The 15069-nt window shown below is 33.7% G+C and overlaps 4 protein-coding genes across 6 annotated transcripts; 3 read left to right on the top strand and 1 right to left on the bottom strand.

Moving 5' to 3' along the window:
- Nucleotides 1–890: 890 nt before the first annotated feature.
- LOC130968487 (UDP-N-acetylglucosamine transporter ROCK1) lies at nt 891–4292 on the top strand. Its single transcript, XM_057893782.1, has 7 exons — nt 891–1197; nt 1798–1846; nt 1938–2164; nt 2703–2901; nt 2991–3134; nt 3565–3639; nt 3943–4292. Exons 1-7 carry the CDS (start codon nt 1082–1084, stop codon nt 4108–4110), a joined length of 978 nt encoding a protein of 325 aa, XP_057749765.1. The 5' UTR covers nt 891–1081; the 3' UTR covers nt 4111–4292.
- Nucleotides 4293–5276: 984 nt separating this feature from the next.
- On the top strand, nt 5277–5642 carry LOC130967235 (uncharacterized). Its single transcript, XM_057892048.1, has one exon. The coding sequence runs from the start codon at nt 5277–5279 to the stop codon at nt 5640–5642; it is 366 nt and encodes a 121-aa protein (XP_057748031.1).
- Nucleotides 5643–6903: 1261 nt separating this feature from the next.
- Nucleotides 6904–10256, bottom strand: LOC130968485 (BTB/POZ domain-containing protein DOT3). Of its 2 annotated transcripts, none has more exons than XM_057893780.1 (6): nt 10012–10256; nt 9759–9828; nt 8458–9347; nt 8024–8297; nt 7818–7946; nt 6904–7508 (listed from the first exon to the last, which is right to left on the bottom strand). In XM_057893780.1, exons 1-6 carry the CDS (start codon nt 10149–10151, stop codon nt 7080–7082), a joined length of 1932 nt encoding a protein of 643 aa, XP_057749763.1. In that variant the 5' UTR covers nt 10152–10256; the 3' UTR covers nt 6904–7079. The 2 variants fall into 2 exon arrangements, with proteins under 2 accessions (XP_057749763.1, XP_057749764.1); XM_057893781.1 differs by having other exon boundaries at nt 6904–7454; nt 10012–10255.
- Nucleotides 10257–11836: 1580 nt separating this feature from the next.
- Nucleotides 11837–14873, top strand: LOC130965288 (ras-related protein RABH1e-like). Of its 2 annotated transcripts, XM_057890038.1 has the most exons (7): nt 11837–11910; nt 12013–12180; nt 12836–12906; nt 13081–13169; nt 13387–13498; nt 14091–14181; nt 14412–14873. In XM_057890038.1, exons 2-7 carry the CDS (start codon nt 12064–12066, stop codon nt 14553–14555), a joined length of 624 nt encoding a protein of 207 aa, XP_057746021.1. In that variant the 5' UTR covers nt 11837–11910; nt 12013–12063; the 3' UTR covers nt 14556–14873. The 2 variants fall into 2 exon arrangements, with proteins under 2 accessions (XP_057746021.1, XP_057746020.1); XM_057890037.1 differs by lacking the exon at nt 11837–11910 and having other exon boundaries at nt 11923–12180.
- The last annotated feature ends 196 nt before the right edge of the window (nt 14874–15069 follow it).

Genomic DNA, 15069 nt, shown 5'->3' with positions numbered 1-15069 from the left:
GAAATTTGAAAAAATACACTTATCTAGTTTACACGATACACTCATAATTATCTCGTTTACGATGTAAACGATATGTGTATTTGTCAATGTAAAAATATAATTTTTAAAAATAATAAAAATATTAATAATTTAAATTGGACTAAATTCTTAAAAATAAAACGTTTCAAATAATAGGAAAAATAGATAATTTTAAATTATTTAAAATGTACAGTTTATTTTCTCTATTATTTAAAATTATCTATTTTTTTATTATTTAAAATATTTTATTATTAAAAATTTAGTACAATTTAAATTATTAATATTTTTTATTATTTTTAAAAATTATATTTTTATATTTATAAATACACATCCTATAAACGAAATATTTATTTTTTTTAAAATTTTACCTATCTCTTTCATAATATAAACAAAATACATTCATAATTATTTTTATTTACAATATAAATAAGATAAGAGTAAGAAACATATTTTTATAATCATTTTTATAATTATTTATTTTAATAAATAAAATATTTATTTAAATAAAAAATTTTTTGAAATCCATACAAGAAAAGCATATAATATACATATAACATTTTCCTGTAAATTATTATTTCACATTACGGAAAAGCTATTAAATAAAGAAAAAAAATTTGTCTGTAATCAATTATTTTCACTATTTATACATATAGTCAATTTTGGCTGAATAATAATTTTTTTTGTTAAAAGCTCAAATACAATTAACTTTATATAAAATTAATAATTAAAATTTATTAAATAAAAAATTTAATTAAATCAATCAAATTATTTAATAATTCTCCCCCATTAATTTTAGCCGAAGTGACTACCTGACATTTTATTTTTTCTTTTACACCCTATAAATAATATTTCAACGGCGTCTTCCTTTTTTTAATCTGGACTTTTTGACGGAAGGCAGACCCGTTACCGCATAAGGGAGAATTCGTCTGTACGGCAATTCTCCCTTCACCTACCCCAACCCGGTAGACTGGAAAACGATGTCGTTTTCTGGGCACCGCATAGGGCAGCCGCAAACGATTCTCAAACTTTGAAGATATTTGGAACTGGGGACATCTAAGTCAAAATGGCGCCAAAGTCCACCCAATCTTCGCAAGCCATGAATGGCAGAGTTCTCTTCTATTCCCTCCTTCTCACTCTCCAGTACGGTGCACAGCCTTTGATCTCCAAACGTTTCATCAGGTTCCTTTGATCTGCGTTCATCAATTTTCATTTTTTATAGTTTTTTCAATTTCGTCTCAATTTTTTGCCGCTATGACGACGCGCCTTTAATTAATTGAAGTTACCATCGCTAACCGTTTATTTTGAGAATTCTCGCAAATAACACAGGGAAGTCGATTCTTGTGACAGAAGGATCTACATTAGAGGAATTGCAATTGTTGAGTTAGTATAAATTAGAAGAAAAATGTTCTTATGGGTTTTAGAAGTTGAGACCCCTTTTGTATTGTATCTGTTTGTATTTTTATTGATGCTAAACGCTAGAATATGGAAGTCCTCTTAGGTCCAAAAGCATGGTTTCTGTCCAGAAGCGGGGATCCAATATTATTTAACTTAAATATTTTACTTGCTCGCAGGGATTTATTCTTATGATTCAATTCTGATATATATTATTCAGTTGGGAAAATAATCTTCTTAAATTGTTAGTGCTTCTGATTGTGTATTATTGATTTTAATATCTCTACCCATAAACTTCCTTGTGCATTAACTAATTCGTTAACAACTTAGTTGAAAATGATCATGTGAAGCATGTCTTATTAACTTTTTTCCCCCCTCTTCCCACAGACGTGAGGTTATTGTGACTTCATCTGTTTTGACATGTGAGATTGCAAAGGTAACTCTTGAACTGTCTTGATTAGAAAGCCGGTACTATTCCCTTGTTCTCTTATTGGGGTAAAAACTCATTTCTTTAACCTTCTGTTTAGGTTGTGTGTGCTTTATTTTTCATGGCAAAAGAAGGTAGTCTGAGAAGAGCATATAAAGAGTGGACATTGGTTGGTGCATTGACTGCATCAGGACTTCCTGCAGCTATATATGCACTGCAAAATAGTTTGTTGCAAATCTCTTACAGGAATCTCGATTCACTCACTTTTTCAATACTCAATCAGACAAAAATATTTTTCACTGCAATCTTTACTTATTTAATACTGAGGTATGCTCCTGCAGTTACCTGCCATTCTTAATATTTGGGCTATGTCTGAGAAAACTCACTTGTTCAAGTGTATAAGTAGAGATGCTCACTTTTATCTATGCTGTCAAGTATGTGGTTTAACTCAATAGCTGCTGAGTCGATACTTAATGTGCCTTCAAATTTAGAATTATTTGCTCTATCAATGACTGCCTAAATATAGTGCTATGTAAAAAGTAAAATATATACCTAGTGAATATTCATAATTGCTTACTATCTGCCTGGTTTGTGTTTTATGATTAGAACTGTTGAAGCAGATCAATGATATTCTCACTGCAATACTTTTAAGATTAAAAACATCTACTGAATCCGGGGGTTTTTGTTTTAACTTATATGGAAGCACCACCCTACCGAAGTACTGATATCATGTTCAATACTTCGGTGTCAGATTTATTTTATGGCTTTCACCCTAGAATTCTAGATAAATTCTTATGGTGTTTTATCGAATACAATAAAAAAAATGTTTATGGTGTATGAGGTATCTGATTATTGAGTGGTACAGGCAAAAACAATCAATTCAGCAAATTGGGGCCTTGTTCTTGTTAATAGTTGCAGCAGTTCTTCTAAGCATTCGCGAAGGCTCTAGCAAAGACTCTACTGGTGGGCATGCAGATCAAATTTTGTTTTATGGAATTGTTCCTGTATTGGTTGCTTCAGTGCTATCTGGACTAGCTTCTGCCTTGTGTCAATGGGCATCTCAGGTCACCCATAATTTCAATTTTCTTTCCTGACTTCAGTTTCCTACATTAACGAATATTTATATTAATGCTTTCTATTCCTTGCATTACAGGTCAAGAAGCACTCATCATATTTGATGACAATAGAAATGTCCATTGTTGGGAGTCTATGTCTGCTTGCCAGTACTTTGAAATCTCCAGATGGGGAAGCTATAAGACAACATGGGTTCTTTTATGCTTGGACTCCTCTAACCCTGGTAATGTTCTTACTGATAAGTGACTTTTGTCTTACAATACTTAGAATTTCATATAAAAAAAGATAGAGAAATCCAAAATATCCCCTTGACTGTTGATTGTACTGCATGTCCCCACTCCCCAGCTGCTTATTGAATGCCTTGATCAGTTGTGAACAAGATATGATATTCATACATCTTTATGCTTGGGAAAATATTTATTTATTTATTTTATGATTCTATTGGATGACTAATCTTTTGTTTTACTGTATTTAGTATAATTGCACTTGCGCATTCATAAGTTGAATTTTTTAGTTTCTTATTCCAAGCAATTACTCAATATGTAAGGTGATTGTAACATTTTGGGAGTATCATTTTTTTATTATTGATGTGTAACAACTTTAAAAAGGGAAAAAAAAAAAAAGAGTAACATTTTTTTTTTATTATTTATCAGATACCAGTAATTTTCAATGCCGTTGGTGGAATTCTCGTTGGTTTAGTTACAAGTCATGCTGGTGGTGTTAGAAAGGTAAGTTTGACATAGTGATTAGATGGTACTTGGTCATTGTCATTACTTTGCAACATTAATACATTACGATACTTTTATACTGCTATTGGTGGATAGGTAGAGGCAGTAAACGCACAGAACTATTGTAATTAACTGAGTAATTGCTACTTTAGCAACAAAAACTTGTCGATGAACTTTGGATTTGCTGAACATGATGAGAATTTTACAAAGGATAGGCTGGAATATATTAGGATGAAACTCTTCATATATTGTCTTTTTTGTTCAAAGGTTAGTAATGATGGCATTAATTCAATGTGGTTGCAGGGTTTTGTCATCGTTTCTGCTTTACTTGTCACAGCATTGCTACAGTTCTTATTCGAAGGAGAACCACCTTCAATGTATTGCCTTGTGGCTCTTCCAATAGTGGTTAGTAGTATCTCAATATACCAGAAATACCCGTACCAGATTAAGATTAAGAAGAAGGAATCATAAAATCTGACCACCAGAGTTTGGGAAAGTTATTTACTAATTCCCCCACTTACACTATGTTGTTATTCCAGAATATCTGTAAGAATATTGTAAATTATAGAAGGCAAACATTCTTTTGAAGACCGTCTCGGTCTCAAGTAGAATTACTATGTAATACAGAGCTGTCTTCTTTAAATATCCCTGAACTTTCTTGAATGAGGGAATCATTTTGGTCACCTGTTCAATTTTCTTCTTTTTTTTTTTTTTTGACGGTGTGGTCACCTGTTCGATATATATCCATAGAAAAAGTGGAAACCAATGCCTATGTTACCTTTCATGAATCTTGATTAAGAAAACTACGGAGAAATAATTTACTGTTTAATTATTTTCCCCAAGTGAAACAGAAATATTATAATTCTTGTCATGGTGCTGCAATGCATGGACAATAAGGACGGACTGATCCAAAGTTTTAATATGTTCTTGTGAGTTGTGATAGCTGAATGTTTTCCTCCATCAACTGTCATTCAGCCCTATTAAAATCCAATGACTTGACATACTACATAGGTTTCGGTGAAGAGGTTTGTAAGCAGAGGAAGTAAGGGATTGCCAAATGCCAATGAGTCATTAAGGTTTATATATATAACAAAAACAAGGTAAAGAATAAGAAGTTAATGTTAATGTACTCTCTGTATAAATAATTTTATACGTGCTCCTAATGACGTATCATCATATTAATTAAAATAATTATTTTTTATATTTAGAATTTAAATAATTATAAAAAATTAAATATCAGTGAACAATTATATAAAACTTTTATTAGTGTATCAAAATTAAACTCTGCTTGCCAACTCCGTAATCCGGACACCGTTCTGTAGGCCGGGCCCGGGCCGAAAACTACCGGAGGAAAAAAATGCCACAAGGGAATAAATGACAGCAGAGGGGCTACGATGCTCCCAAAGAAATGTAGTATTTGGGTTTTTTTCTTCTAGGCTTAGGCCCTGTTTTCCAACAAATGATGTGATCGGGCCCGCATCATTCAGCATTATGAGGAGGTACAAGGTAACTGGTAAGTGGAAGAAGGTTTTAAGCAGGGATTTAAGGAAAGCGCGCAGTTGTAGTTGGAATTGAATTACAGAGGCATATTGGGATTATCGGCAACGGAACCGAAGGGTTAAATCGAAAAAGAAATCATGGCACATGTTCTAAACATTCCTCTGATTCCTCTTATACCCACTTCCTCAAACAACACCAACAACATCCACGAAATTGCGTTCAAGACGGTCCCTTCAGCTACGAAGCTCGAAATTAAGCAGTTGCTCCAATCTTTCTACGGCTTGGAGGTTCAAAAGGTGCGAACTTTGAACATGAAGGGCAAAACGAAGCGTGTTTGGCTTGCAAAAGGTGAATCCTTGGTTGGAAACAAACCCGATTATAAGAAGGCCTACGTCACCCTCAAGAACCCACTTTCCAACTACCCCATTTTTTATCCTTCACCTGCCACTATCGTACATGACGAATACATGAAGAAGAACAAGAAGATGATGACCTTGCAGTGATAGCTAGCTTTCATTTGGAGCAACTATATACTGGTTTCAATGTTCTTCTCTTGTGATCACTTTTTCCTTTTGGTTCTTCTTTTTCAATGCTTGTGATAACTGATAAGTTCTCCCAAACATGTGAATACTGCATTGATTTTTGGTGAAGTTTAATGATTGATTGGGATTATGCTATTCAATGATTTGTTTAGTTATTTTGCTTATTATTTTTCATTTGAACAACAAACTATATCAAACTAGCACTAAGAAGTAAGATCAGATTCCCCTATATTTGATGTGTTTGTAAGTTGAGGTTTTACAAGAGAAGAAAGGGAAGAAAAAAAAAATTTTTTTTTTTTGAAAAGATTTTTTACTCTTGAAGAGCAAATGTGAGTCCACTTTATTCTTCAAGCTCTGCCGGTTTTCCGTTTTTCTATATAAAATCCCAACTTGCAAACAACACTCAAATCATGGATTGGAAAAGCCAAACAAATATTTCACCTGAGATCCAAGCAGGGCGGAGCTAGAGGTTTTATTTGAAGGGGGGCAACATGAAAATATAACTTCAGAGGAGGCAAAAAAAGAAAAAAAAAATCAAGGGGAGGGCCCAAACTAGAAAATTAGAACTTATGTATGAAACTTTTTTTTTTTTGTGTTGGTGAGAGAGGAAAGGGGGGGGGGGGGGGGGGGGGGGGGGGATGTCCCCCTGGCATGTACTGAGCATGATCCAAGGTTGTAGTACATTTGTAATTTGTAATATTCAGAGGAGTCATTTTCTTTTGGACCACTGTATCTCCAGAATTATGTGGTCCTGTCTCATAACTTTGTTTAGAATTCAAATGGGCATCCTTGTTTCATGAACACTGATGTTTAAGTAAATCAGGAATGAATATATTTTAAGTTTCTATATTCTATCCTCATCAATATATGCATGCCATAATAATGTAACACCTGGGAATTTAAGTTATGGAGTATTGTTGTTTTATATAAATATATATAATCAGCAGCAGCTAGAAGGAATTTATTTAGTATTAAAGCAGATAGTATGGTTATTTATGTTTCCAATTTAACTGCATAGTGCTTATATTACGAATGCAAACATTATTCCCTCTCCAGCCTCATTTTTCTGCAGATATGGAGTTTTATTCTTTTGATTTTTTGTCCCCCTTTGAACTCATCTTCTATCGTTGCTAAAATATGAGTTAATGATTTAATGCTCAATAAACTATGTCCTTGAAGTCCATGAACTTGGATAATTGATGCAATCCATTCAGAAAGTAATTTCATTTTCTCATTAAGCATCTATTACTTGTTTGTGTATGCAAGTATCAAGGAACTTTTCTGTCTTCGGAGTCCATAATAATTTTAGGTACATAATTTAATCTATATGTTTCATACAAAAAATGGCTAGAGAAGTCTTTCTCACACGAGATTTTTTTCTTCGTTTGTTGAAATACTTTAAGACATCGAGGTCCTTCTTCTAGGGGTTCCTTTTTGTTGAACAGGTTCTGGTGACTTTGGTACATCCTGTTCATCTCCAATTTCATCTCCTGCTGGTTTTACATGAAATGAGTTCTTAATCTTCCTCCAATTTAAACTCCAGCCAGTTGAATTTTTCGGCTTGTTCAACTTTTCATACTCCCGTTGCAATTCGAAGTAATCTTTCTGCAGTTCTATCATCTTGGACTTTACGTGCTCAAGCTCTGATTTGAGTGTTTTGATGTCCATACTTGCAGATGTTTGGTTTTCATCCTGTTCAGAATTAATTCCACTTTGTTCTTGCTCTTTCTCTTGCATTGCGGCTCTCATCTTTACTTGCTCTGAAAATAGAACCTGCATGACTTGTGTAGTGTTCAGATGACAGCCATCACTCCGGTCATGTTGGCTCTAAAATATTATATTTGATTGTAACTATATTAGATGGCATGCATAGTTATGAAGTGAACCGGTTCCGGTGTGTTATATTGTTGAATTCAATCATCTAATGAAAATGGACTTGATAATCTTTAGTTCTAACTGTAGAATATTGTAATGCAATGATTATTTCATGTGTCAACATTTCTTCTCTTTAAACTGCTCTAACAAACCAATTCTGTTTTACTGCAATGTTCAGAGAATTTAATCCTTGCAATGGAAGTGTAGGCTATGAGTACGAAGGAATTGAAAATCAAGTTCTAGAGTTCTTGTAAACTTAACCTGTACAACTGTTCTTAGAGGCAGTCTATCATTTTGTGCAGCATGTGTACACCCATCAAGTGAAAGTTTCTCACAATTCATTGTTTTGCATAGTCTTCTACGGTCATGTTCTGTCAGTGAAGGATGGGTCTGCACAGAACATGTCAATATCAGAACATAAAATACTTTGTATCTGTAACACAAAAACTAAGAGTTGGATTGATGACCTTGAGATAGGTGTCAATGGCTCTATATAGACCATCATCACATGTTCGAGTGTTTTCAGGTAACAATTCAGCTAAAACTTGGAACTTAGTAATTGAAAGATTTGGATCTCTTGAAATTTCAGCTAGGTAATTGTCCAAGAGCCTGCTAATGTTAAATCTCCCCAACTTTGGTTGCTGTTGCATTTGCTGTTGTTCATGCATCAAGAAGTATTCCACAATTCGTTGCACTACATCTACGTCGTGCATAGTGCATTCATCTGAAGAATTAGGCATGCTAGGAATAGGGAAAAAGAAAGGAAAAAGCAAAATACAAAAAATAGTGTCATTGGTTGTTTTCACAAAAATGGGTTATTCTTTTGGTGTATGGGGTTGCAGAGTTGGAACTGTCATTGTGTATTAATGCCTATGTGTAAAAAAAATGGCTGCATACTCACTTGGCCATTTCTTCATTTTGATATCTTGGAATTAAAAGATCATTCACCTCAGCATCTTCCAAAACCGTACTGATTCTCTTTTCCAGATATGAAGTCAGAGCTTGCGATACAGAATACATCCTTGCCAGCTTTAATATCTGCAACAAAAATTTGCATGACACAGCTCCTTGCTGAGGGGGAATTATGCTGACTAGGTTTTCAATAATTGTCCTTTGATCCTTGCTGTGTCCTGTGCTTTCTTTCTTTCTCCCAGTAAAAATACTGAACTCTAGGCTACTTTTTCCATGACCATATCCTCTTATTCCTTCTAACTCCATATCCATTCCTGGTAGCCATCTCTTTGCATACTGCATGATACATTTACCTATGATCTCTGGTTTAGTTCCTTTCGCCCTTATTGCTGAAATGATCCGCATAAAGTGATCAATGCGGAAGTCGGCTACATCATTGAACCACCAGGTCTCTTGACTAGGCGCTGCGTCTTCGCAAGTGAGTTCATCTTTAGTAGCTTTCCAAGCAATGGAATCACAGCATCTTCTGACAATTTGGAGGTTCTCAGCCCATGGAGATAAAGTTTCGCAAGATTTCAGTACAGTGATGGTGTCTTTCCATGAAGCGAGCACAACAAATGTTAGGAAAGCTTCAGACTTGGAAATGAGATTTCCATCTTCTAGTTCTTCGGTCATCTCTAGGAATTCCGCTGCGCATCTCAGTGCAGCCACATTTTCTGGGTTGAAATCTATAGGGAAGCCATAGCAGAATTTTAGAATTGTTTCAAATGTCTTGGATCCACCTGGAAAGTTTTCGAGGTTGAGCTCCTTGCCAGAATTCGAGATCAAAGGCTGGACTTCCAATCTTCCTAAGTAGCCACATTTTGATATCAATGGGAACTGTTACAGAGAATTAGTGTTAGTGTCCCCTGTTAGTGTTTCCCACTGTTTGGTCTTCTTTTAAGGAGGATTCTTAATCTGCCTCTGACATTCTCTTCTTTCTCACTTGGGGCAATTCTTTTTCTCCTATCCCAAAGGGTTTGGAGAAAAAATAAAAATAAAAAAGACAATCCAAAATACCCATACTATGAAGAAAAGAATGGTTATTAGCTGTCTAATGTCTGTAGTAGAATTGTGCACTTATGGAGATGAAGACTGGTAAAAGATTACTATTGATAGTGTTAATGTTTCTGAGCCAAACCATAGGGCAGATAAGAGGGAAAATTTATTAGCAACATTTGTTTATGCTATGTTTTTCTTCTTCTTATTATTCCTTTTGGATCTAAACTAATCTATGATGTTTATTTGTACCTTGTGAACATTGTAGGTGGTTTCTTGGACTTGAATTGAAAAGTCTGTTGGGATATGAGTAGTGATGAACCTGTAAAAGCCCAAATATAGGGGAGAAAATCACAAGGGAGTGATTGAATTTTGAACTATACTTAGGCATACATAAAAAACAAATAAATTCACTTGTACATACAAATACAAATACTGTCAGCACTGTTTTTTTCTTCTGCCTAAACTATAGATACAGTATTACTATTTGTAATAGTAAAGGTACCATGAATGTTCGCCTTTGAAGCTATCAGCTATTGTGACATGTTTGTTGGGAACTACTATGCTTTTGTCTGAAGCTTGATCAATGCAATCGGTGTGACTCTGAGGGTCTTGTTGTGCTTGTGTCACTTGAAGAGGCTTCATCTGATCCTTTTAGATATCTACAATCTGCAGTGTACTTAGGATAGAGAGTAGACACTAGACACTTCATTGTGATGATTAAATGATATGTTATATGCTTATGTCTACACTCCACATTAATGCTGAGAATTGAATATGTGGTCATTGTGGCTGTGTGGGGCTATAGTTATAACGGTTGTTGGATTGTTTCTTTCCTTCTTTTTTTTTTTTTTTGGTCGAGTTTCTTTCCTTCTTAAGACTGTCAAAACATTGTTATATATGAATATATTGATTGATAATTTAATATGAAGGAATTACGATTCAGCTACTATACACATCACTAAGTCTAGGTGTGATTTATTTTTACCTAGATTTGTTAATATCACTCACTCTTGGAAATTATTGTACCAAATCAATTACAGGGATAAAAACTATAATACCAAAATTAAAAACAAAATCTTGAATTCAGTTGCTTCAAAAATTCTGTGATTAAGTCAAATCATATTGGATATGATAAACCTGGCCTTTTCCCATGTTGGGCCATGATGTGTCCCCCTAGGACCGTACAAACTATTTCTTCTGCAGCTGTAGAGGGTCGTGGCTCATATATATTTTTTATAATTTAGATCGACGGTTAAAACAACTGGAACACCGATATTCCCGGTACACCTGATAGGAACATCGGTGTTCCAGTTGTTTTAACCGTTGATTTTAATTAATATATATTATATATATTTTTTATAATTTAGATCGACGGTTAAAACAACTGGAACACCGATATTCCCGGTACACCTGATAACCTTCCCATAAGTTAATGGACATCTGTATCATAATTCATAAGCTTTCTTGGAATATATAACTTGTTTACTTCATTTATAAATTATAATCACATGATTCCCCGGCAACAAGGGAACTCAGATGGCAAAGAGCACAGCAATTTCCTTGTAGATAAAGGAGCGTACTTAAAGACTTAAAGTGGATTATTGTACATACTACTTTTTAATAGATTTTAACATAAATATATTTAAAATATAATATGTGAACTATTGTTGATAGAGAGAGTTTAATACGCGAACATAGAGTGTTATTATATGAAAATTAAATTCTAATAAAATTATATTTTATTTCTGTACAGAAACAAATTTAAAAATTTTAATATGAAGAGATCGAATTCAGATGATTTTTTTAATTATTTTTTTTATTATATTTTTATTACATAAAAGTAACTTAGATATAATATGTATTTTTCAAAAAAAAATGTAAGATATACCATGTGATTATTAAAATATAACAATGTAAATTGTTATTAATATTCTATATAATAATATAATATTAAATATATTAATATTATTAAAAAAATAAACAATTTTTTTAAAAATAAATATATAAAAACTAATTTAAAAATATAAACATTTGATTATACAATATTAAACTAATTAAGTAAAAATATTAATAAATAAAATAATCAAAATATAAACTCATCATATATACAAAATAATACATATAAAATTATTAAATTACATAAATTTTTTTTTAAACATATATCCTATATATAATTACAGTAAAGACCAAGTCACTACTTGCCTCCTTTCTTTTTCCCTCCTGCAAACTTATTATTTATGTAATAAACACGGAATAATATAGTATTTTTTTAATAAAAATATAAAAGTATAAGTAAGTAAATGGGGGAGGAGGATTGAAGTGAGAATTGAGAGAAGTTTAAAAGGAGATGTGGTCCTCATCGAGGTTGGCGGTTTCTGCTGCTGCTTTTACGTATAAATAGGTTTCGCTCCAAAACTGCTTCTTTCATGTGGAAACGTGCTCTGAACATCCATCGGTTATTCTCAATCTAACTTTCATTTCATTTCGAATTTTGGAGATTCAGATTCAGATCTCAAGAACAAGAAGAAGAAGAAAAACAAGATTTTGAAGGAAAATGTCGACGGTGTCCCCTCTCGCCAAATACAAGCTTGTGTTCCTGGGCGATCAATCCGTCGGCAAAACCAGCATCATCACCCGCTTCATGTACGACAAATTCGACACCACCTACCAGGTATCGTCCCAATCTAATTCACAATTTTATTGTCTCGCATGATTAAACCTTAATGTATATATTCATTTTAATCTCTCACCGATGGAGAATTTACGATGCGCTCCTTGTTGCATGTGTATGATTTTTACGTGGATCGATCTGACATTTGTTTATGCATCGCTATTTTTTAAATTTTAATCGGTCACGTTGTCTGGGAAAAGGAGCAACGAGATCATTTCTGGTGTAGTTTTGAAAGACGCGTGTGTTCATCAATGTTCAATTCTGAAAGATCATGATTCATGAGGAGGTGGATATTATTGAAAGAATTAGTGTTTAATTTTGTACCGCAATTTTTCTGAAATTCACTGTAATTTATTAAGAGAACACCAAATTGTGATTGGCATAGTAGCTGCTAGGAGGAACTAAGTCAGTTGTTTGAAAACTCATTGTTACTTATGAGCTATGATGTAACCATTCTGGAAGTGAAGTGTAGAGAATCGGAAGGATAGCTAGTAGTTGAAAGTTGAAAGTAAATGATTCTGAAGAAGATCTCTGTTACTGTTATCATAAAAGTGCTTGTCTTTGAAATTTCTGCTGTCTTGTAATTCTGCTTATTCAGAGTAGTTATCAATATCATGCTAGGTTGCTCACAATGCTTTTCCCGTATAAATTTCAGGCTACTATTGGTATTGACTTTTTGTCAAAAACAATGTACCTTGAAGATCGGACAGTTCGTTTACAGCTTTGGTAGGCTAAATTCCTCTTCAATCATACATACAAAGTACAAACCCAGCATATTTACATTTCAAAAGCTATATCACTGGTGGTTTGGCCACATGGGCATATATTCCCCCTTTATTCATTTTAGTTTATCATGTTTTATTTTATTATTACTGAGCTCTGTGCGTTTTAATTTCACAGGGATACTGCTGGGCAGGAAAGATTTAGAAGTCTCATTCCAAGCTACATAAGAGATTCTTCTGTTGCAGTTATTGTATATGATGTAGCTAGTGAGTGTTGATTATGTTCTTTTTTTTTTTTCTCGTGAAGAAGTTTGTAATCACATTTTTTAGGACCTGAATGCTTTCTATAACATGGGTGTGCCCATGCATGCATGCTTGTTTTCTTGTTTGTTCTTTTTATCTGAAGTGATTCTTAGATAATTGAAGACTTTTTCAAGAGCAATATATAATTATTTGAATACTTTCCCAACCTGTTCTCATACAGACAGGCAATCATTTTTGAACACTACCAAGTGGGTTGAGGAGGTTCGCCAAGAACGCGGCACTGATGTTATTATTGTCTTGGTTGGAAACAAAACTGATCTTGTTGATAAGAGGTGAGCAATGAGTTGTTAAACTTGGTGTTTTGATTTTTATTTTTAAAAATAATTTGCATGCATAGCTGTCTTGCTGACTTTATATATGTTTTAGTTGTACACTAATTATAACAATGGAGTCTTCATATTATGTTGCAGTTAATCTTGCTTAGTTCCCAAATTCCTGGCCGACAAATGATTATCAATTTATCATGTTCTTTCTGGTTACTATGATAGAATATAAGTGCAGTACCAGATAGATTAATAAATGCCACTCAAAATTAAGCGTTTCTTAATTCTCGCCAAATCATCATATGTTAATTATATTAATATATTTACACAAAGTTAATGTTTACTAGATTGGAGTTTCTTTTTATTTTCATTCTAGATATGAAGAAGTCTGGTAGACTATTGTTAAGTATAAATTTTAGGATGGCCAGAAAAACTGTTTTAGTTATTAAGGGCGTGGAATTTGGATATGTTAATAGAAGAAACAAATGGGGTGGGAAGCATTGTTAATCAATTTACCAGGTAGCTTGCACTTTGTGTTTAGAATTCAAGTATGTGATTTTTCTGTAAGAAATCTTATAAGGCAATTTTGATACTTAACCAGGCAAGTTTCTATAGAGGAAGGAGAAGCCAAAACCCGTGAGTTAGAAGTCATGTTTATAGAGACCAGTGCAAAAGCAGGCTTCAACATCAAGGTGAAAATTAATGAGTTCTCCTGGTTATCCCCGTATTTTTGGTTCATTAGATTGTCAAGCTGCTATTTCCTGGCATTATTCTTTCTTGCTCTTACATAGAATACAGAATATATCTCTTCCGGGGTGGGTCATCAATTCACAATCAACTACCATATTTTTCTCAAGCTTATCATCTTTTTCACATGTTTGTTCATGTTTCTGCAATATCTTCTGCCAATGCACAATTGCAGCCTTTGTTTCGAAAGATTGCTGCTGCCTTGCCAGGGATGGATAGTCTTTCTTCCACAAAACAGGAAGACATGGTTGATGTAAACTTAAAGTCCACAGGGAATGCGTCACAGGCAGATCAGCAAGGAGGAGGTTGTGCATGCTAGAAAGGTTATTTACTTGATGACTACTTTAATGGAAAAATGTTGCTCGAGGAAACCTTCAATTCACTTGATGAGGGGCACAAATTGCTACAATGATATTGATATAGAATACGGAGAATGATAGTTAACTTTTCTTTTTTCCCCGTTATTTTGTACAATTAGTCCCTCGATGTAAGAATACAGATAATAAACAAGGCCCTCTAAATTATCGTTAGTTAGCTGGATGTTATTCATATTCACGAAGAAATGCATAATATGCACAAGCGGAGAAATATGTAAAGTTGTTAACCCAACTCTGCCATTTCTTCTGGTGAACTTTTACTTGGAGTCTTGGACCTATGTGAAACAGAGTCGTCAGGTTTGACCGTTTGAGAAACACATTGACCATTACAACTTAAATCCGACTGAAATAACAGCCGTAAAAATATATTTATATGCGTGGGATAATTATCCAATGTTTGTTTGACATTAGTTGGCTTTAAGGTTGTTCCAAAGAGACCAAGATAAAATGTTTCTG

Source organism: Arachis stenosperma, chromosome 3 (genome assembly GCF_014773155.1).
Source record: "Arachis stenosperma cultivar V10309 chromosome 3, arast.V10309.gnm1.PFL2, whole genome shotgun sequence".
Lineage (NCBI taxonomy): Eukaryota > Viridiplantae > Streptophyta > Magnoliopsida > Fabales > Fabaceae > Arachis > Arachis stenosperma.
The sequence above is the reverse complement of the archived record's forward strand: the minus strand, read 5'-3'. Positions and strand labels throughout refer to the sequence as shown.

Bases quoted from the DNA above. Each gene is read 5' to 3' on its own strand.
- LOC130967235 (XM_057892048.1), top strand. From the start codon at position 5,277: ATGGCACATGTTCTAAACATTCCTCTGATTCCTCTTATACCCACTTCC.
- LOC130965288 (XM_057890038.1), top strand. From the start codon at position 12,064: ATGTCGACGGTGTCCCCTCTCGCCAAATACAAGCTTGTGTTCCTGGGC. The intron at 12,907-13,080 runs GTAGGCTAAATT...TTAATTTCACAG, and splicing joins ACAGTTCGTTTACAGCTTTG to GGATACTGCTGGGCAGGAAA. The intron at 13,170-13,386 runs GTGAGTGTTGAT...GTTCTCATACAG, and splicing joins TATTGTATATGATGTAGCTA to ACAGGCAATCATTTTTGAAC.
- LOC130968485 (XM_057893780.1), bottom strand. From the start codon at position 10,151: ATGAAGCCTCTTCAAGTGACACAAGCACAACAAGACCCTCAGAGTCAC. The intron at 9,829-10,011 runs GTACCTTTACTA...GGGCTTTTACAG, and splicing joins TTCAAAGGCGAACATTCATG to GTTCATCACTACTCATATCC. The intron at 9,348-9,758 runs GTACAAATAAAC...TCTCTGTAACAG, and splicing joins CCACCTACAATGTTCACAAG to TTCCCATTGATATCAAAATG.
- LOC130968487 (XM_057893782.1), top strand. From the start codon at position 1,082: ATGGCGCCAAAGTCCACCCAATCTTCGCAAGCCATGAATGGCAGAGTT. The intron at 1,198-1,797 runs GTTCCTTTGATC...CTCTTCCCACAG, and splicing joins ATCTCCAAACGTTTCATCAG to ACGTGAGGTTATTGTGACTT. The intron at 3,135-3,564 runs GTAATGTTCTTA...ATTATTTATCAG, and splicing joins CTTGGACTCCTCTAACCCTG to ATACCAGTAATTTTCAATGC.